Raw genomic sequence first — 23,162 nt, 5'->3', positions numbered from 1 at the left:
ACTAGTTTTTCATTTTGTGTTATTGTACCCTATCCTTCATACTGAAATTGTACCGCTCCAACTATCAAAATTTTTAGCTTTTAGATAGCTTTCATAGAATTGACACAAGAAGGACCTCATATTGTGCTATTAATCAAAACAATTACTCAATCTATTTGAACTTTCTTGATTGAGCTTAATCTATTTCCAGCTGTTTTTTGGAACGACAGGACAAAAAGATAGCTAACAATCCTTCTACAGTGCACTATGATTTACCTAATGAAAGCTTGTCAGGGACTTTGAAAATGTCTGCCAAAAGTAATCATGAAGCCAGTACCTTCTGAAAAAGCACAGTTGAATTGCATCCATCTGCCTTACTGAATTTTGTAATTAAATACACAAACAAGTAAAATCAAGAATTCTGCACCATTTCATTGGCTTATTTTGTCACTTGGCATTTTCATTATGCATGATAATCCTTCATAACATGGTAGGAAATGTTTAATACAATGTTCTCTGAAGACAATGATCTTTTCAAGATAAGATCCTCAGATCCAAACATTCTGTCAATAGCATAGTTGCAGTGATTTTTCAGGCCTCAAACAGCTATGAAGGAAAATCAAAAGAGTGAACACTGTATTTAGCCTGTAAACCTTCCAAAAGGCATATGTCAACCGGCATTAGGCTCTTCAACACAAGATATGTTTAACTATAACTGCATCTTCAAGTGCAGAATTCATCCTTGTTAAGAACTGGCTGAGGACTTCTGAATCCAAAAGCAGCATCTTTACCACATAGGCCAAAGAAGAATCTTCATTTTCTGTCTGTAAAAGTACCACTTATGTGCATACTATGTCCTCTTTTAGAGTGTTTAGCACTTTCAGGATTTTGCATTACAGTCCATTACAAACTATTTAGAGAGAAACTTTATTTATGTTTTTTAGCAATATAAAATAAATTAAACAAGTATCTCTTTATATACCAGTGATTCTAAACTGGGTTACCTTTGAAGGATACAGCAGAGCCTGGCCCTTGTCCAAGGAGATAAGCACTGGCTCTTCTATACTCCAGCACCCTGCATCCAACCCCAACATACTATGGACAAGAAGTGCCCCTGGCAAACCATTCCACGTGGCCCCTCTCACCAGCTCGAAGGACATGGAAGGAGTGGGGAAACAAGCAAAACTAAAAAGGGCAGACTCCCACCGCTCCAGGTAGCCTCTACCCTGACTGCCCTGGCACTCCAAGCAGCACATTCTGCTGTGTCTGGGCAGACAGTCAGATGCACAAAGGGCTGTGCTTTTTCAGCATGGCTAGTTCCCCTGCTCTTGGACCTGTTAGAAGAGGCTGCATGGAATAGTGGCTCTGGTTACCAGCATACAAGTTCCCAAAGGAGTGGCCATAGCCACAGGGGCTGTGTTCACTCCCTCAGGTATAGACCAGGGGCAGGGTCCTGGGCCCCTGATGCTGTTACCTGGCACTAGCCTCCATGCCTCCAGTGACTACTGTCACCCTGTTACCACTGTCACCACTTCCACCTACAAGGACAGGTGTCTCCTTCACAAGTTTAATGATCCAACCCAAAGCGGTCCAATCTACCCTGCCAAGCATCTCCTGCCAGCACTGAGCACTGTGAATCCTTCCTTTTTTCAGGGGTGTCCTGCCTACTTCTGCCCACTCTATGAAATCTTTTAAGAGTGCTGCAGGGTATGAGAAAATAAGTAAGAAATAAATTAGTTTAAAATGGGACACCACTCAATTCCAGAAAGTTATGGAAGGGTGCATCAAGTCTAAAATTGAGAACTACTGATCTATACTAACTTGAAACCTGGCACTTAATTTCTTGTAGGCTTATAAGTGATAAAGGAAAAATACAGAACAAAACTAACAGAAATACGACAAACAGCATCAGTTATGGTTCAGGAGGCAGCTAAAGTTTCATGTGTCCTCGTGTACTTGTATTTCCTGTAACTACTGGTATCAAGACCAAGCTGTCTTTACCGTTTACTATAGCAATTCATATTCTGGTAACTATGGTCACAGAGGAACAATGCATACTACACTTAGGTGCCCATTACTGCATTGAACTATATGGGCAGGAGCTTCCTAGTGGTATATATTAACAACAGAAGGTTGATTTATACCATGTTAGAACTGAGGTAACTGGCCAGGCAGCAAATTGAAGGGGGTGGCAAAAACTGCATGCATAAACCTTGCACATGCTCACTGGGGGCTGCCTCTGGAGCCTGGGCATGTACAGAAGTGAGCAGAGCAGTCCTAGCACAGCCAAACTGAAGCTCCAGGGCTCTGTTTGGTTCCTGTCCTCACCAGGTCCCAGGTATGTTACAAGGTAGGGAGGCAAATTTTTACACCAAAAATTCTTTGGTGTAAAATCTATGCCCTGGTTCTAGGTATCTATTTTATTCAGTTCTTTAGTGTACAGAATGCAAAAGTAACGTGCAGGACACAACACTGCTTCAGAACAAGCTACCTACCCCAAGTACCAGTCTGTCTTTCCTGACTACCACAGAATACTGGATGACTACTAACAGACGGGGAAAAAGTTGGCAGAATCTAGTTATCAATTTCAATCACTTAAACAAGTTATTGTCTTCTGAGAACTACAGCTTATTCAAAAACAGGGATTTGGCTGTTCCATTTACATTCTTGCATAATTTTGTACTGACTTTTAGTTGCATCTGCAACAGGGGTTGGTGATGTTTTTGTGCAGAGTGCCAAAAACACCTGCAACCTCAATTTGTAAGATGTTGGTATGCCAAGGGAAGATGCTGGGCGAGCCACGAGAGACCTGATCCTTGTTGTGACAGTGCAGCCCCAGCCCCCTTCCCACTGTCAACCATAAGGCAAGCGTATCAAGCAAAATGTCTTTGTGTGACACGCTTGGAACGTGTGCTGGGGATTGCCTACCCCAATCTACAACATTAGGATGATTTTGTTATCAGTGAAAATACAGTTCCCTCAATAAAAGGAAGCAGATAGATTAACTTCCAATCAAAACACTTCTCTCCTTCCACCCAGTCTCTTATGCAATCACACACAAACTTTCCAGCCACTCCAAGTTCTTTTGATAAACATTCTTGATACTCCACATCTTCATACAACTCATCATAACATTACCCATTACATTCAGCCTAAAAACTCTTTAAAACTTTAGTGAATATTTCCTATTTTAAAATTAAAGGTAAAGATATATCACACATTATGCTTTCTTTCAGCACTTAGCCATAACATGGAAGCAGTGTGGCAGGTATCCCAGCATATAAAGCAATACTGCACATCCTGCACACTGCCTTGCAGGTGCATGGGATGTATATGATATTAAACTGGGTATGATCTGTCCATTTTATTCTCTTAAGGATGGGTTTTAAAAGGTATTTAGGTGCTTAAAGAAATAGATAGGCCCTTGGCTGCCACTTCTAAAAATCCCATTAAGTACCTATCTGCCTATTAAGGCACCTAAACACCTTAAAAAATTTGGCTTTTACTGTGTTTTCTGGCAGCAGCACCTGTTACCTTAGATTCTGCAATGCTCCTCTTTACCAGTTTTAAAAAGGCATAGGACAGTAAACAAAAACCAAAAACAACTCCCCCCACTCCCAAAGATCTGCATGAGCCTAAGCCAGCACTTAGCAAGGTTAGGCAGTGAAAAGCCAGAATGACCCAGCTGGGTCCTATCAAGGCCAGTGCTAAAACCTGGCTGCTGCCATAGTCAAGCCATTACCACTTCTCCTTGCCTCCTGGCTTTGTTACAATATGGGAAAGCTCCCCGCTGCCAGGTTGTAGCACAGTGTAGTGTTGCACAGTGTGGGTAAAGACTCCACTGCCAAATGCCAATGAGGCCCCAACACCATGTGCCAAAGGCTGCCCACCCCTGCCCTAGGTGACCCAGAAAGACAGTGTGGTTATAGGGCACCAGTCTGTAGCCAACAGCACACAGGGCATCTCATCTCTGGGTGCAAAGAGAATTATCTTTTGAAACATTTCCAAGTGTAATACAAGTAACAAAAGGCAAAACACTTCAAAATATATCTAATTTAAAGAGTTATTCATTTGGAAGGCTTCAGCCATTCTTGGAACATTTCAAGGGGCTTGTATGTTCATATGGTTGGCTCTTTCAAAGGTGACTAAAACATTTCAATTGTTACTTCTGGCCACACCCTGATTCCTCAGCTGAATGACCAGGTATGCATTTATAGCTAGCTGACAGAAGGGTGTGAATCCAGATCCAGAATCAGTTACACCTCTGAATCCATAGCCAGATGCCATAACCACTGTTCCAACCACACCCTTTGAGTATTAAGAAAGCAGACATTTAAATTCCAACTACATGTCTAAATTCCAACACACAAATGTTATGAAAATAGTGAAAACAACTGCTACTAATTTGTAACTCTACCATAACTTGTTTCTTACTGGTAAGGTAACTATATAGTAATGTTAACTAAACAAACAACTATTCCTAAAACTGGACTGGTATCACTAGAGATGTTCCATAAGCAAGTAAACATTACCACTTCTTTTGGTGTTATTAGAAACAATGGAAAATCAACAGAAATGCTACAGTTAGTATAAAAAGATTTCTTTAAATCAATTTCCAAGAAAACAATAAAGAAACAAAGGGTAGTATGTAGAGATTTTTAAAAGCTATACAACTGTAAATGACAGAATCTTTAATTTTACAAAGAAGCTGTTCTGTGTGCATACATTTATTTCTTAAAGGTCTGTATTATGTATGTTATAAACGTTTTAACTTTTTTTATATATAACTTTCTATATAACTTTTTCTGTATGTTATAAACGTTTTAACTTTTTTTATATATAACTTTCTATATAACTTTTTCTGTATGTTATATACATTTTAACTTTTTCTAAATCTTTTTCGAAACAGATGCAAACAGAATATTTATTCTCAGGTAATGGATGAAAATCTCATGACAACTGTGGTACCATTGAAGGCCCAAATGACACAGCTGCAAGATAACAGAGTGTTTTAGGAACAAACAGAGGATCTTCAAGCAATTTTGCTTAAATTTGAAAAATAAATTTTAATCCCATCTTTCTGCTTCCCTCCGTTATTCCTGGAGAAAGAAAACAGTCGCATTCCTTCATTATGGAATAAAGCTAGAGAGTCCATACAAAAAGATGAAAAATTGTTTTCATTTTTAATAATCTACTTCTATTACTTACCTCAATAATTTACTCAATATATTTATTAACACTATTCAGTCCTAGTTCTTATTTTAAGATTATGTATGCCTTGTTTAAAAAAATTGGACCAGTCTAAAAATAAATTGTAACTGCCAACTCTATCAGTTTCTTTCACTATACTGATACCTTTTATTATACCACCTCAAATATTCTTTGTTTCCACTGAGAGGAAAAAAAATCTGATTGAGCTATAAAAATTTTAGATTATCTTGCTTTCAAATCCTATTTAAGTTCATTGTATTGAATATCATTAAGAAATGCCACTGTCAATTGCTGTAAGAAAATCCATGTATATTTTAACCTGGAAGAGTTAGATTGGAATGGAATGTTCTGCTGTCTACAACTCATCAAAACATGTCCTGATTTTTGCAGTTTATCTACCTGAAGTCATTATTTATTTTAAATTCCATTTCAATATGTGAGTGAACGAGCTCCAGATACCTCCAATTCCCCTTGAAAAATAAGAAGCTTACTTTTCATACTAAGAAAAATCGTAATAAGAAAAAACTAAGAAAAAAACCAATATATTACATTTTAAAAAATTATTCCAGTCATGGGGAACCATATTTTGTTTCCATGGAAGTAAATGGCAAGAATCTCGTGGATTTCAGTAAGTGCATGTTTCGGTTCATACTTTTTTTTCAATCTTTTTGTCTTTCAGTTTGAGGTTTCTGATGCCCCTATTCAGATTAAATCAATACAAGAAGCTGGACTATGATGTGTCACCAGATCTCAAACTAAAGCAGAGAAAATATTATGAAGAAAAGCAAAAGAATAGAAATTTGAGTGAAAGGAAATAGCAGAAAAAAGACCGAATTACAGTCTGAACATTCTAGATATCAGCAAAGACATAAATATAAAATATTGGTACTTTCAGTATTTAAAGAACTTCTGTAAAGCATGTAACTCGTTTTAAATAAGTAACAGTTCAATTTTTTGCGATTATATATTAGCATTAATTATTTAACTCAAAATGTTTACATGATGACCTAGTATTATCAAAACCTGATGAAGTATATTTTAGAACAACTTAACAATTACAAGCTCTTGACAATATATTTCATTTTATTCTGTTTTTAATAATATTTTCCTTTTTTAAATTCTGACCTCTATATATGTAAATGAAAAATTACCAAATTAAAAAGCTAAAACAATGCCATGCATAAAACAGTTATCAGCAAGGATATATTAAATCTGTTGGGGTTTTTTATTACTAAAAAACAAAAGTAAAAGACACCTTTCCTAATTTTACTGGACAACTAAAATTTTTAAAATAAAATAGAGATTTCTAATTACAAACATTAGGGTTTTTAATGTTATTTCTGATAAAAATCAAGGAAATCTGCAAATGTTAGAGTTTCTGAATATCAGGTAAGGAAGGAAGTGGAGAGGTTTAGAAATGCAGTTTGACATGGATCAGGTTAGAGCCTGTGGTTGCAAATGGAGGTTAGCATATTTTATAATTTATTGTAACATTCACGAGTCATCTTCAACATAGGTTGTAAGAGAAGAGGTGCTAGAGACAGAGAATAGATATTCTATGATCACATCACAAATCAATGTTAGGATAACGTTTTGTATGTACCAGCAAACTCTGGGCTTATAAGCATAAACATATAAAGACATACCATATTCACTGGAATACAAGACAGCACTGATTTAACACATCTCTCCAATAATTAGATTCTGCACACAGAAAATTTATAAATTTATTATAATTTTCCATGTATGGAATCTAATTATTAAAGGATCTTAAATTCATCTCCCTTCTACTGGAGGCAGTGGGGGGAGAGGTGAGGACAAGGGTAGTAACAGAGAAGGCAGTGGGGGGACAGACAGGTGTGGGGCACGTGATAGGACAGGTAGTGGGGAGGCAATAGTGGGCAAGCAGTGCAGATGTGGGAGGACAGGCAGCTTTATCCTTGTTGCCCAGGTTTACCTTCCCTTGTACCTGCTCCCTGTAGCCTCAGGCCAGTGATCTCTGCACCCCTCCCGCCCCCCCAAACCCCTTCATACCGCTTCTGCCTCCTGCAGCCTCAGGTCCTCATCCCCACTTCCCCCCACCCCAAAGTCTCTACCTCCCACCTGACTGCCCCCCTCCTTGCTCTGTGCTGGCAGGATTCATCCTAGCTGCAGCCTGGGATACTGAGCAATGCTTCAGCTCAGCGCCATAGTAGTGTGTGGAGGCGACACTGCTGCTACAGGGCCAAGCTGGAGCATGTGCTCCACGCTCCAGGCTGCAGCAAGGACGGAGCCTGCCAGTGTGGAGCAAAGCTAAGGAGGAGTGCGGCAGAGAGGGAGAAGCAGTATGGAGGGGAGATTGGGGCAGCAGGGTCTTGAGGCTGCAGGGAAGGGTTAGCAGGGGATGTCGAGGCAGCAGGTGGCAGCTGTAGCTATGGCTCCAGTTCCAGCTCCGATCCGGGGTTGGGGCTTGAACCACTGCTGCTGCCTGCCCCTTTGCCACTTCATACTTGATTGTACCAAGAGAGGCTTTTTTCCCCACGTTACATGGGGGAAAAATTTGTCTTCTAATCCAGTAAATATGGTATTTAAAGCTGAAAGTATATTTATACCACACTGAATACATAAATCTGAAAATATACTACTGTCACTTATACTACAATGTATAACAACACAGCTCATGTAAATGAATAACATTATTCTATCTAAAGATGATTTTGTCCCAATGCCATGCACATTAACTTTATAATAAACAAGTGGATCCGCAGCAAACTATCAGATGAAATTACTTACCTATAATAACAGTTGTTCTCCAAAGCTAAACATCCTATATAGATCCACTCTAATTCTAATAGCTCCTCCCAAATGCAAATACTACTAGAACTCTCCAAGATTCTGAAATAGCTCTTTCCTCCACTCAAGATAAAGGTAGCAGCTTTGGATTTCAATCTAAGGAATCTGAAAATTCATCCTGTTGCTTGCTAGGAAGTTGTCTTGGAAATCAACGTATATTATCCAGTTACATATCAAGTGCTAGGTTCTCCTATGTTTGAAAGGCTGGTTGAAAAGCAATGTTTGAGTAGTACACTGTAGGAAGGAACTAGCCAGAACTTCCGGGACCTATAATGCAAGGCAATCACAGTACAGACATTTTACTGCCCTTTCATTCAGTCCAGTGTGTGCTCCTTCCTGGAATTCTTCAGTCAGTTCAACTAACTGGTATGCAGGAAAGATGAACCAACTGCCAGCAATTCTATCCTAACCATCAGTGGTGCCAATGGAAATGCAGCATTTGCTCTCTGTATTTAAATTCTATACTGTATCTGCAGAGGCACAAAGGTGTTTCTCCCTTGCCCACCTCTATTGAATAGACATAATTCAGTCATGAGAATTTTCATGCGTAGAATCGGACACCACAAGAGAGGCTCAATATCTTAACAGTACATGTCATGAAGGTGCACCACCCTGGATGCAATAATTGTAGTGAAGGCATCAATTCTACTTCCCCCTGTGCTAATACAGGGTCTTCATAATGTCCTTATGCACTTTTAAAGTTAGGTTGTGCACAAGGACGTTATTAAGACCCTGTACTTATTTGCCCCATTTAGTTGCTCATCCCAAGACACATTTTTCTCTTTCTGAGTAAGACTACTTTGGCCTGAACAGAATCTAGCAGAAGTTAATAATTGGATCTGTTAAATGACAATTAGAGAGAGAGGATCACCCATTCTCTAACCTATTCTCAATACAACATCCCATACTATTTCCTTTTCTTTTGAAGCTTTGCAGTACCAACGGTGGGTGAAGTATGCAGCTCACACCCAAAGGTGACACGTTAAGGTGGGAAGAGATAAGTAAGAAGCAGACATTTTGTAATAAATACTGATGGAAAATACACAGCAAACAGACAGGACAAAGAAAAACAAGGAAAACTACTGACATTTTGCTATGCTGACAGTGTGTGGGGCAATTTAAAACAAGGCACTGAAGGTGTGGGTATAGTGCAAGGCAATGCCATGTGAATGGATGCCACAATGGCACTGCATGTATTAGCTCCCAAATCAGATGCCTGTTAGTGCCAACACTGTGCACAGGCTAGTGGGAGCTGTAAGAGAAGTCTGTACACACTGCTGCACCAAACCAGCTATAATGCTTCTAGTTGAGGAGATATCACATACAGAGATAGCATGGCATCTCAGTATGGCACTGCCCTATGCTGTACTCTGAGGTGTAGGCACATGGGCTTAAGATTCAGCTTTCAATATTCAGGTTATAAGTCTCTGTATCACCAGAAGTCCGTCAGTACTACCCTGAAAATAGACTAGCATGAATTCAGCTTATTACAAACTTTGAATCCATTTTATTTACACAGTAAAAAGCAATGCGTGTTGTAGGGCATTCTTCTGTTGTCTGTCCACAGCCTTGTGGCAAGCTACAGAGGAGACTCAGCTTTAAAAACAAGTAAATATATTCACTGCCAAGAGACCAAAAGATAAAATGAAAAGTTCCCAATCCAGCCAAAACAGAAGTTGTGTAAGACACATACATTTTAATATGAGTTCCCTTGGAATTGTATTTTACTAACCCTTATGTGAATTGATGGTTTTATCCACATATAGCCAAAAAGAGTTCCATAACTCTCAAGTAGTATAATCCATACAACTATGCATAAAAATCCAGTTCTTCGAAAGATCTCACACTGTATTCTCAACATAGTAAAAACTTATTTAAGTATGTATTTCAGACATACCACAAAGATGAACACATGAAACAAGACATCATGACACACACACAGATATTTTCTAATGACACGGAGTTCATATACAAATTAAGAGAAAAGCTCTACTCTAAGAAGTATCATAATGTGCTCTCAGAAAAAATACTTAGCTTAAAGCTCCTTCTTACTAGGAAACAGAAGCTTACCCCAAGGCATGCTGAGCACCTGCAACCTCTTACTGAAGTCATTTAGAGGTGAGGTTTTCAGCACCTCCCAGTCAGGCCCTTAGCTCCTAGCAAAAGCTACATAAAGAAATATGTACAGCTATAAGAATGAATTAGCTAATAACAGGCAATGCTCCAGAGTGTAGTAAGAAATACTTCACCTAGATTTATATTACTACTCCTTGGATCAAAGACTTTACTTTTTAAAAAGCAGATACCTGCGGTCCATCTCTGGCTTCATAGAAGTCACCCACTCCTATTTTTGCACTGAAGCTGAAATTGTCCCTTGAGATATCCATTATTCCATTTCTGCTGAGATACTGAAAAAATCACATATTTTTCCACTTCAGGTTTTAAATAATTACAACCCAGCTTTGATGTACAGCTAACTTTGGAAGTCAAATGGTTTGCATATTCTATCAAGGAGATATGCATTTACAGGAGGTCAAATTAGAAACAGGGTAAGATACATTAGCTTCATATCACAGGACATTTTCTATCAAAGAACTATATTTGAGAAAGAAATGTACTTTTATTGTAAGCATGCTTAATAGCATCTGAGAACATCTTGATTAATACAAAAATGTACCTTTATTACTTCAGGATACTGTCTTAGCTTCTTTCCACATGGTGCATAATATGCTACTTCTCCCTGAAGACGACCACCGAAGCTTCTTATTCGTGTTTCTCTTTGCCAGCTACAGCAATAGTAAATATAGTTGTATATTAAGAAACATTTATTTCTTGAACTATACATATCAACTTATTAATTATATTAAAGTACAAACTCAAGTGCTTAAAGTTTGGGGTCAGGAAATGTGACTAGGCAAAAATATCGAGTCTGTGTATAATATCCAAGACTAAATATATTTCAGTGCTGTATTAGGTTTAATTGCCATCTACAAGTTTACACATCTTAATATTACAGTAACCCAGGCAGTTTCTGGGAACGTGATATGTGCTCTATTCTTACTCATAAATCATCAAAAGATTAAGTACAAAACTATTATCAGACAATAAAAATCTCCAACAAATCTGATACAACAACACTTGAGGCATACTATACGTAAGTGGCGGGACTTTCAAAGGAACTAAAAACTATCACTGAAAGTCAGAGAGAACTGAGTACCAAAAATACCACGGCAAACTCTACCATGAGTTTTTTGTTTTTGAACAAGGTCTTTTCAGGATATAACCACATTTTATGAACAGCTTCCCAAATTTAAGTAAATATATAACATACCCATATTCTAAAGGAATACGCAACTCTCGTTCATCTGTTACCCTTCGCCTTTTTGAAGTACCTAACATAGAAATGATTGATTAACGCTAAAAATCATTCAAAGAAAAAGATATTTAGAAACTTATGCTATGTGAAAACACATTTGGCATTACTTAGATCTTCCAAACCATACAAGCAAGCATCCTGCGTTTCATCAAATAGACTAAAATCATCAAGTAAGTAAAGATTATTTGCACTCTGTACAAAAAAGCACAGAAGGCTTTTTTTAAGTGATTGGCTACTCTGTCTGATGACATGATGGATATAAAATAACCTTGGATGCCAGACTGATGGATCTCAGTAGGCAGTAAGAGATATACATGTCAGAGAAAAAAAAATGTCATATGCTGCTCATCAACTCCACATACAAACAACATACAGACTTAGTACAAACTAAGTACTGACACCCCTTTTTTCTTTTTTTTTTTTTTACAAGTTGTGTTATGATTTAAATGATAAGTCAGTTCATCAGCTTCCTGAAGAATAAAATTAACTCATATTAATCTGAATCAGGTTATTTTTAAGTTTTGAGAAATCCATTTAAAGATGTAAAATACGCCTGTTTCGAAGTGGAAGAAAAATCCAATAAAATAGACCATTTAAAAGTTATTTGCATTAATAGCATAGCAAACAACTTCTGTGCAACTGCACTCTAAACATTAGAATAAACTAATTTATTTTCAAGCAAAATAAGTAGCATTTTGCTAATTCAGGGTAGCAATCAGGAGACTCATTGTAATAAATACTGAATATTATGAATTTGCTAGTAAGTAAATGACCATAAAATATAAAAGAAGATATATCACCAAGTGTACTTTTTATATATTTTGGAAATTATAGCTTCAATTATGTAAAATACTTGATAAACATATTAGATGATTGTGTCTTGTAAAAATAATTCAACTTTTATACTTAACTCAGTACAGTCAATATATTTGTTGATAATCAGAAAGCTCTTACTGCAGATTGTAAAGTGTGTGGATTTGAAAAGTTTTAGTACATCATAACATAAATTGAAATAAAAGAATATGCAATTATCTCTTACACAGCAGATGTCACCATTTGAGATAAGCAGCATGTGAAGATCATTTTAGAGATGGAAAAACAGAGGCACAGAGACGTGAATGACTTGCCCAATGTTACCCAGAAGACCAGTGACAAAGTTAGGAACAGAACAAAGCTCCCGAGTTTCATCTGGGTGCTCTATCTGTTAGGTCTCACTGGCTCCCTTAATGCTTTTATAGAGTAATGGCATCCCTTAACTCATGTCCCTTAATCTCCGAATAAAAATATCATGAACAGAGTGGTCCTGATCACCTGTGACTTTGACTAACTTCATGGGAGTTGCAGGTGGTCAGTACCTCTAAGGATCAGGAAAAGGAATGGAATATTACTGTCCAAATGCAACACTATCTTTTAAGGCTATTACTACCTTACTTACAGTTTCTAAATATATTTAGAAGGCACATTTCTCAGACACTATCTTTTGTCATATAAAAAGGCATTCAAATACCACAGTGTGTACTTGGAGTAAGTGTAGAAGGCGGTGTCCCAAGAAAAACTGGCGACTGGGATTCAGGACATAAGGCAGCAGGAGCAGAGCTAGGAGTCTTTGCTACTTGGAGATTAAGTGGTGTAGAGTGAGCTGTGAGATTGATGGAAGAGCTTTTCACGGAGGAAGTAGTTTTATTCAGCTTCACTGGAGTTTTCTCTCCCTCAGTATCAGTATCTGATTCATCTTGATCTTTATCATCCTCATCGTCCTCATCTTCAGACCCTTCAGTATCAGATTCTGAATTACTGTCAGACTCTGTAGGAAATTTGTAACAAATGCAGGTTACAACTGGACAATCAACTGAACATTAAAGCTTGTGTATTTTAACATTTTGACATGCTAACACTTCAAAAGGTCTGTTGATAGATATCCAACTATTTTTAAAGTATACCCATTAGGATCAGTGCAAGAGCATCAGTAATTTACTCAGTCTTCATCATAATTGGAACCATGATGGAACAAAGCAACTCTATGTGATAATTCATGGCAGATTTGGAGGTTTTCTTGCACTACAAGATGGGAGAACTATCAAAGTTGGTGTGGAAAATGCATTTCTTTACACAAAGTTGAGAATAAAAGCTTTAATTTTTTAATAAAAAACCAACCACAAATCCTCGTCTACCTGATTGGCTGTCATCTGAATCATCATCATCATCATCCTCGTCTTCATCATCATCATCATCGTCATCATCATCATCTTCATCATTTGAATCATCAGAGTCTTTACTGCTAGGAATGTCTGAATCTGTTCCTCTAAATTGTTCCACTAAAGATTTTGCAGAATGAAGGCGATGTTGTGTTTTTACTGCTGTAACCGTATTATTGCTGACAGCTTTTTCCTTTCCTGGACCAGGTAACAGAGGAGAGGTAGAGGGCATAACAGGTGTCCGGTTACCAGACGTTTTTTTACCACACGTAGTTAAATTTACTGGTGACGAAAATGAAGTACTACTTGAAGTAGCTATGTTTTCATTTATCTTGGGCTGGGATTTGGATTTGGTGGTAAGTGCTAGAGGAGCTTCCTGGATGACACTTTGAATTACTCCATTGGGTTGGTGATTACCTAAAAGTGCATTTGTCAAGAATGGATTTGAATGGTTGTTTTCTAAAGATGTGTGTTTTGGATGAGCTGGTGAACTAGAGGTTGGTTTCGGACTTGACAAAGCTGTGATAACCTTCTTCAGGTTCTTGGATGATTCTTGTTGCTTCTTTAACTGTGCTGCTGGGAATGTCTGTTTGTACTGTTCCTGAAGAAAGAATGAAGAGAATAAAATTAAAAAGTGCACCCAGTCAGACAACTTATACTTATTCAGCCATTAGCATCTGTATCTACAAAAAGTATTTTAGAATGTAGAAGGGCAGTTACTAATTAGCTAGACAGATGAGATGTTCTCCCAACATTTTTTCAGAATTAATAAAATCAATAAATATGGTCCACCCAGGGAGTCAAGAGACTACACTGATGTGAGTAGTGATGCAAACTTCTGAACATGCTGCTCCAGCTTAGATGCACCCTCATCTGATGAAATCATAAACAGAAATCAAGCAAATGGTTGGTGAAAAAAAAAAAAAATCACCAAAGGAAAAAAACCCCCATAAGACAGGACATGCCTGAAAAACGATTTGCTATGCTTTCATGTCAATATATAAAAATCCTGTTTTTCTTATACTAACACAATAAATCACTCTAGTGGAAGCAAATCATATATTAGGTAATTCATAAATCCTACTCAGTAGGACACATGCAACATTAAATCCAAAATAAAAACAGTACAAAATAATAAAATATTTAAACAAAATAGCTGGAATAGCAAAATTTGTCATAGGAATCAATGAGAATGTGTGAACCGGGGAGATTACACAAAAGTGTCATGCTAGAAATCAGGTTCTAGGTCTGTTGGTCAGAAGTGACTTTAAAGAGTTCAGGAGAAACATGATTATACTAGTCAAAGGGAATGAGAGAGCTCTTGAACTCATCCAACAGCAATCCTTTTAGACTAACAAACTCCAAAGGGAATCATGTTCAATCCATTTTAACCAGCATCCTTAAAAAGGCATTTCCAAAGTGCGAGTAGAGTTTATACTGTACTAATTCTCAGGGCTCTTCAAAGAAATGGAGGCCACGTTAGAAGCACAAACTTACTGTTCCTGGGATAAGCATCTCAAATATGCTCCAGACAGGTTGCTTCCTGAACCAGAAGCCACCTCCACAGCTAATTAGCATGGGGCTGCTAACTGGCACTCTCACTCACCCATGCTAATTAGTCCACCTTAAACTCTGTGTAAAGGTGGCTAGAATGCTTCTAGTTCAGCAGACGGCCTGTGTGGAAGCAGCAAAGTACATCTGAGCACACTGTTCATTAGATGTATATACGTGGCCAGATAGTACCTTACTTGTCATTAGGGGTGTGCGAAATGGGCCGTATTTGATTCAGATTCGGCCTCAATCACGGACAGTGATTCAGTTCATTGATTTGGGTTACTATCCCCAATTCGATTCAAATGAATCTGAATCTGAAGATTCAATGCTGATTCAGAGAATCAGTGATTCAGCCACAGACACAGCTTTAAATATTTTTTCTACATACTTCGAGGTGCCAGGTCCAGCTCGTGAACACTGTGATGCTGGGCCAGATGGAGCATCCCACAGGAGGGTGGTGCCCCCCCCCCGTGTGCTTGGCAGTGAAGCCAGAAGTGGATTGGAAGTACTTCCAGTCCATGTCTGGGTCTGCCGCTGAGCATGTGGGGGGGCCCCCCTGCACCCCCCTGGCATGGTGATTGGCTGTGGGGGGACCCCGGGTAACCCCCCAGACCCAGGAGGCACCAGTCGATGAGCCAGGCAGGATGGGGGGGCCCCCTCTGCACGCTCCTTGGCGGACCCAGAAGTGGACCAGATGTGCTTCTGGTCCACTTCCGGGTCTGCTGCCGAGCATGCTGGGGAGCCCCCCACACTCCTGTGGGACACTCCATCCACCCCAGCATTGCAGCATTCACAAGCTGCCTGCTACCTTGAGATATGTAGAAAAAAACATTTAAAGCTGCATCTATGTCCGAATCTCCAAACCTTACCGAATCTCTCCAAATCAATTCAGAGGGTTCAGATTGGATTCAGAGAGATTAAAGGGTCTCCTGATTTGATTCAGAGATTCAACCACCAAATTGGGCTGAATCTCCACTGAATTAAACCAGGGACTGAAGCTTCGCACAGCCCTACTTTTCCATAAGGGAAAATCCTCACTGACTGTACATAAACAGAAATGTACCAATGCATGGTGGTTAATTTTTTTTAAATAAAGTGATTATTTTTACATTAATTTAAATATATTATTTTTTTACAACTAAACCAACTTGAAATCATGAGAGTATACATTAAATAAAATTACTCAGATCATGTTTGCTAAGAGAATCAGACCACTAAACAGGTGGAAAGTCACTGGCTCAGCACCTAGATCTAAGTTTGTTGAAGTGTTAAATCCTCTTTTGATGTCTTGACAAGAGAGAATATTTTCTTCATTATAGTTTATTCAACTATTTCAGATCAATGACTGGCTCTTTCAAAATTCAGAAAACAAACAACCAGGAACTGGAAAAAGAGGAAAGCTGGTTTTCCTCTTTTCTTCTATGAATGAGATGCAAAGGGTCACTTAGGTCCACAATTCTAAATAATGTTTTGATTAATTTCCTTTTCCCTGATGTGTCCAATACATTTCAAGTAGTTTTATTAAATGAATATAAACACTTTTAAAATGTTGTTCTTATACACTTTAATTTAGTTCCTTTTCCCATCCAAATGCAGGTTGACATAAACCATTAATAAAAATACACAATTATACTGAATAAATAAAATGCCTTACATAATTCTTGAACCCAAATGAGAATCTGAACATGTAAGTATTAAGATATATAAATGCTTAAATAAATATGTATGGATCCACCATACTCTCTAACTGGCAAAATCAGGTACCAAACTTGAAATAAAGGCTATATTTAGGTAGTCAGTATGTTAAAGAGTTTCTAACCAGTAAGAACCTACTTTTCTAAAAGAAAAAAACTGGAAGTATAAGGGGAAAACAAGATTAAAATCAAGGTTGCCAACTTGCTGATTTAAATCATGATCAAAATCAGTGATTTAAATCTTTTTTTAATATAATCTACCCAATCTGCACTATTTAGGAACTATGTTTATATAGTTGATATGGAATTGTTACTATAATTTTAACACATCTGACAAGCCACGAGAAGCGACAGAAAAAGTGCTCAGGCCAGAATCTGTCCCATAGGAGGATATGTTCGAATGTGGTACATTAATTTTTAGCCACTCAATTCCCTTAAAAACAACTACATGACACAATCTTTTTTTCCTTCTTTGTCACCATGTAAAATAATAAATAGAGAAGTTTACAAATTTCATAATCCAGCATGCTGAAGCCCTTCCAGATGCATTATGATCTGGCTTTAACTTATCCTATTGTCTCTAGGTATTACAGGGCTTACTGTACCCAAGATCCCCTGTACTAAGACACCAAGATAGAAGATATGAGAAACTCCTTACTTTTCAGTGCTGACCAAACCTTAAAGACAACTTAAAACACAAATTTTATGATTTTTTTTTATTTTAATCTTGTCTTCCTTTCCCAGATCAGCATTTCAAAGACTTACTGGAGATCCAAGTTTTTGTATTTTTTTATTTTCTGAGAGTCCTTGGATGCAAAAATCCAACCTGATCACTAAAAAGTACAGTCTACACCCAAAATCCTCATTAATCTAGGAACAATGATTTGAGAGGACATTCATGCTCCTGCTCCTAAACGATAACATGCTGTGCTACACCCCTGTGCTGCTGGCTTAACGCTGTATTATTTAGTTGCTCACACAAGAAGGCTCAGAGGCAGTGGGTACTTGTGGAATTTAGGGCCAGTTGTTTGTTTTTTTTTTGAGGGGGGTGGGGAAGGGGAGCAGGGGAGCAGTTAATATTTAGAGAGTTAAGAGTTCAACTAATTTGAAATTTCCATTAGGCATCCCCCTGAATCTTCAGGCACCTAAATACCTAAATCCTTTTCAGCACGTGGTATACAGTGACTAAACATGCATGTAATCTGGCACTTTTATTAGTACTCAATAAATTTCAACAAATTCATAGAAGACTAATGTCTGAAAAGTATAAAAGCTACCAGTATGTTCTGATAAGCAGCTACTATGGATACATCACATACATGCTGTAAATAAATGCCTTGGTTTTTTCCAAGGTATTGTTTCACAATGCTAAAAATACATTATTAATTTACACTAAGCACGTGCTCTAAATTTAAACATTTTAACTAGGACTTAAGTTTAGCTGCTCTAAAAGGCAACAAAATAGCTTAGAAACTGATTGTAGAGCACTTACTATAAACATAGCCTAATCTAACATTCACCATTCAAAAAATCCATATAATGTTTTAAGAAGCATGTCAATATTAATTATGGTATAATTTTAAAGTGGTAAATACAACTCTCTCCCAATTGTTATTATTATTAATATCTAGATCACACTCTATTCAGAAAGGCTCAAAGCGGCTTACAATAAGTGATACACAACAAAAGTAAATTCCTCAAATGACACCCCAAAACTAGAAAAATTCAGACCGTACCTCCCACTCTCGCTTCCCTGCCTGTCACCCTTAAGACCAAACCTGCTGGGAAATCTCAGCCCCCTTTCATATTTAGGTATAAGTAACTTCCTCCCACTCCCCACCCCTACAGGTATCACTTCAGTCAGATAAATTCAGGGGTCGAAAACCTAATACAGGAAGTAGTGAGTTATAATTTAGTATTCATAACAGTATATTTAGGAACCTCACAACCGTCCCGTGAGAGGAAAAGGTGCCTGGCAGATGCTCACAGGTTGTGAAACTGTTTGTGGGACCGACATCACATCACAAGATTCCACCAGAATGATTATTTCTGTTTATTCATCCAGGAGCACGATCAAGAAAAACCTGTTATTTCATAAGAGGCACGCACCTATAGATACTGCAGCTACGGACAGCACTGCTAAGCAAATCATTTCCACTTACCCGTTTTGATCTTACATCACTGGTCAAAGGATTAGATTCTTCAGAGGTATTTTTGTTCCCTGCTTTGAGTAGATCAGGAGAAGGAACTATAAGTTTTAAATAAGTTTCCTTTTTGGCTTGATTTACCAAAGACAAAGGTTTCACATTGGGCACCAATCCCGTAGACTGTATTACACTTGTGTGTTTGTTCACAGATTCCTCCTTTGCCTGAGAGCTTTGGAAAATAAAGGGAAGCTGCTGTGACAAAACCTGAGGCTGCTTCTGCTGGGACTGGAATGATGAGTGAGTCTGGGAATCAGACATAAGAGGTATCTGCTGGTGTGTTCTTTTTTCCTGGGACTTTTCATGTGTTTTCTGTCCATCTGCTTTCATATCTGTTACACCACTATGCATTAGCACCTGAAAAATATATATATTTTAAACTGTGTAGCTCAAATCATGACAATGAATATTTTGCTCATAAACTTAATGACAGATTCAAACAATATTTTGTATAAACATTAATCTACACAATTTAACTACAATTTCCATAACACAAGTTAACAATAATATTTTTAAATAACCTTACAGTATATTTAATTGCTTGATCTTTCACCTCCCAAGTCCTTTGGTTATGGGAAGTCTCAGTTTAGTATTAAAACAATACTAAAAATCAGTTGTTTTAAACTGAACTCTTGATTATAGACTGAGCGGAACACTTGGATTTAAATCCTGCTTTACTATTGGTTACTAAGGAATGTAACTGCTACGCCAAGAAAAAAGCAACTATAAACAGAATGCGGTACCCATGGCAACATACCGTCCAACTACACTTTTCAGCACATGAAATATTGAATCTAATCTTCACTATTTTATATATTTTCTAATTACAATAAAAACGGTCTTCAGGTCCAGCTTTTCCTAGGAGTTCACAACAAAGTTATAGGGCTTCTATTTACCTTGAGCATGCAAATCCTCCAGAAAAGCGATATAGTGCCAAGAAACACTCTCACATCAGGCATTACTGTTTACTTAATTCAACAGAGACTGAAATCATATTTTTTCAAGAATACCAGTCAACCATAAAATCAGTAGCCAAAGTCACTGTGCAGAAATCCTACCTTGTTTTTGTTTTTATGATGTGCTTCATTCTCAGAGTCAGAATCATCTTCAGTTTCTTCACCACTTTGATCTTCCTCCTCCTCCTCTTCGTCTTCCTCTAGATCATCTGAGTCACTACTACTAATGCCTTCACTTGAGGTGTCTGAAGACGAGCCTGAATCACTGTCACTATTGCTGGAGCTTTCCACTGCTTTTTTTCTTGGTTTCTAGAGAAAAACAAAATATACTTATTAATGGTTCAGGTTTAATGCATTGTACCATCCAATTTTTTAACTCTAGAGTAATATCATCAGCAATCCTTTGGCATCTCTCTCCAGATATTCTTAGGAAATAATAAAAAGGAATTGTTTTCATGAAAAAGAATAAAATTAAGATATTTCACAAGGATATGCAAGACATTTATCCAGCCTAATGTGAGAATAGGCAAAAATAACTTATTTCAAGGTCAGCATACCTGTAAGATTCACTGCGTGACTGCCAAATTCACTGCTAGAGAACTGGGTGATCACACAGAGAATGCATACGTTCTAACAAGTCTGAAAACAAAAAAGATTCCAATAGGCTTATAAAAGAACAAGATGCACTAGATCTATTATTGTCTTTCAATAGCAGAACATTCATTTGAAGAACAGTAATCTTTAAATTGAATGAAATTATATGTTATGTCTACTGCTAGAGATGTTTCTAGTTTTCAAAGGAATACAGTTTATGTACTGCTACTGAGAAAGGGATGAGAACGTGCTGAAATGTTAGTATAGTATAGTATTACTTATATTGCTAGGTGTCATATTTACAACATATTGCAATGCAAGACATATTTAAAAGTAAAATATAGTAAAACTTATATTTAATTCTTTTCTTGTGCATCACCAAATGTTTGCATGGTATTTCCAAAAATTAAGAAACCAGCCTCTCCCCAAAGTGTTACATAATCTTAAACAAGAGAGGCACAGGAGATAGAAGACAAAAAGGGAGCCTCTGTGGTACGAAAAACATAAGAAACATAAGAAACACTATTTGAAGACTGAAAGCTCAGATTTTAAAATGTGACGAATGAGACAGAAAGCTGGAGAGATTTAAAGATGAAGCATAAGGACAGGAAAAAGTTTTTTTACAGGAAAAAGTTCACGTCTAATGTAGAGGCCACATGCAAAATGGCATGGGCACATTGAAGGAACCAGAAAAAGCATTTCAAACAAGACACCTCAATAGCTCTGGTAAGAAGTGTAAAGAAGATACAGGAAAGGCACGTGATACCAGTGAAGGGACTGGAGAGAGAGTGAGAAACTGGCTAACTAGTAGAAAAGGAAAATGATTGATTTGAGCTGCAATAGACTGACTATACTGAAGAGGTGCATATCAGTGGGAATGGAGAGAAGAAAGTGAAGTACTTCAGATTAAGCAGAAGGCAGGGCAGGGCGGCACTTTAAGACTAACTTCTTCACAGAGGCTGCTTACAGATGTTTAAAACAAACAAAAAAAATGTTTCTTACTTCAAACTCGCCGTGCTCCTGTGCTGTGCCCAGCGCATGCCCAGAAGAAGCAGCACACATTAGCTGGACCGAGCTCATCCAACGTGTATACAGACTGGGTGCTTTAGTGGGGCTTTTCTGGCACTTTTATCTAATAGCTGACTGAATCAGCTTTAGGCAACAGCACCCAAAAGCCCCACTGAAGCACCTGATCTATATAGATGCTGCAGAGCTAGGTCAAACTAACACTCTGCTTCTTTCGGTAAAGCGCATTTGGGGGGGGGAGAGGGGGGGCAGGTTAATGTATGTAAGCAGCCAGAGGCTTTTGTAGGCTACAGCCTACTTTGTCAGATGTTATGAAAGGACCACTACAGCTACCTCTATACCACCAGGTTTCATTCTAAGCAAACCACTAGCTCCATCAGCTACAGGCAAGCTTTACATTACAACCAACCAGGACTGCACATCTTGGGGATTTGTAGCAGAGAATTCTACACTTACAATACGATACCAAAACTGTAGCCACTCAGATAACAGAGCAAGACTCAGATCCTGCTGTGACCTGCTAAAATACCAATCCTCTTACAAAGACAGCAGAATCCCTCTTGATGTCACTTACCAGCTCTCCATCTTGAACACATCACTAATGGCCTCCTACCCCTCTGCAAAATGATGAACATCCTAAAACAGTCTTGGGGGACAAGCCTGTCCTGCCTTATTGGCAGCCCCACAACTTCAGATGGCATCTCTCCAACAACAGACTACCTAATTCCTCTTCTCACCAAAGCACCAGGCCTTGCAAAGGATCCAGATACCAGCTATACCTCCTCATCAATACAGCCATATCATCACTGTACCAAACAACACAAATGATAAAATTCAATGTTCATTTCACCTTCTCTGCTACCAATATCATATATATCATCACCTACTTACAGTGCCCTTCTGCTGTCTACATTGGACAGATGGGGCAATCCCTATGTGCAGCAGTGAACGGACACTGATCTGACATCAATTCTAGAAAGCCTGTGTGTAACAGTAAAAGAACACTTTAACCACCCTGGATACCATTGCAGTCCTCTGAGTACCTGCTCTGATACAGCAAACTTTAAAGATCAACTGATGCAAAGTTCTGGAATGAGAGATCATCCTTGAAATGGACTGTGATAAGTATGGTCTCAACAGAAACTGGATTCTTCTCTCATTACCTGGATTAGCTTTTATAATCCTTATGTCCCTCAACTGCTTAACTGCTTTCTTTACCTCTTTTGATCTCTTCAACCCATCTTCGCCTGTCTCAGCAGCATCCCATCCTTCCTCCCACTTCCCCTATCATTTTTATTTAAAACACTTTATTCCTTTCTATTTAGTATCCCTTCTCTATGCAAGCCTATTCACAGTATCTGACAAAGTAGTCTGTAACCTACAAGGCTAGGGACAGATGTTCAAAAAGCCTAAGCCTCAATTGATTCAATCTTTGCAGGTTAGTCTAACCTGGCTAGGCTGCCCCAGTTTGTAACTGTACACACATCCCAGGCATGCAGGCCCATACCTGCAGTGGCTCAGGCTAGGAGCCGGGGGGCACT

The 23,162-nt window shown here is 38.1% G+C and overlaps 1 protein-coding gene across 20 annotated transcripts in view; it reads right to left on the bottom strand.

Annotated features, from left to right (window-relative positions):
* Positions 1-23,162, bottom strand: part of BAZ2B (bromodomain adjacent to zinc finger domain 2B) — a 288,601-nt gene that overhangs the window by 82,389 nt on the left and 183,050 nt on the right. For 15 of the 20 annotated variants that reach the window (XM_019480273.2, XM_014599410.3, XM_019480279.2 and 12 more), the window contains 7 exons: positions 20,104-20,310; positions 19,004-19,402; positions 13,570-14,194; positions 12,906-13,202; positions 11,354-11,414; positions 10,700-10,808; positions 10,329-10,430 (listed from right to left, as the gene is read on the bottom strand). In XM_019480273.2, coding sequence (XP_019335818.1) covers positions 10,329-10,430; positions 10,700-10,808; positions 11,354-11,414; positions 12,906-13,202; positions 13,570-14,194; positions 19,004-19,402; positions 20,104-20,310 — 1,800 coding nt within the window. The remainder of the gene's footprint in view (positions 1-10,328; positions 10,431-10,699; positions 10,809-11,353; positions 11,415-12,905; positions 13,203-13,569; positions 14,195-19,003; positions 19,403-20,103; positions 20,311-23,162) is intronic. The other 5 variants (XM_019480288.2, XM_019480289.2, XM_059727353.1 and 2 more) reach the window with 2 other exon arrangements.

Source organism: Alligator mississippiensis, chromosome 4, assembly GCF_030867095.1.
Source record: "Alligator mississippiensis isolate rAllMis1 chromosome 4, rAllMis1, whole genome shotgun sequence".
Classification (NCBI taxonomy): domain Eukaryota; kingdom Metazoa; phylum Chordata; order Crocodylia; family Alligatoridae; genus Alligator; species Alligator mississippiensis.
The sequence above is the reverse complement of the archived record's forward strand: the minus strand, read 5'-3'. Positions and strand labels throughout refer to the sequence as shown.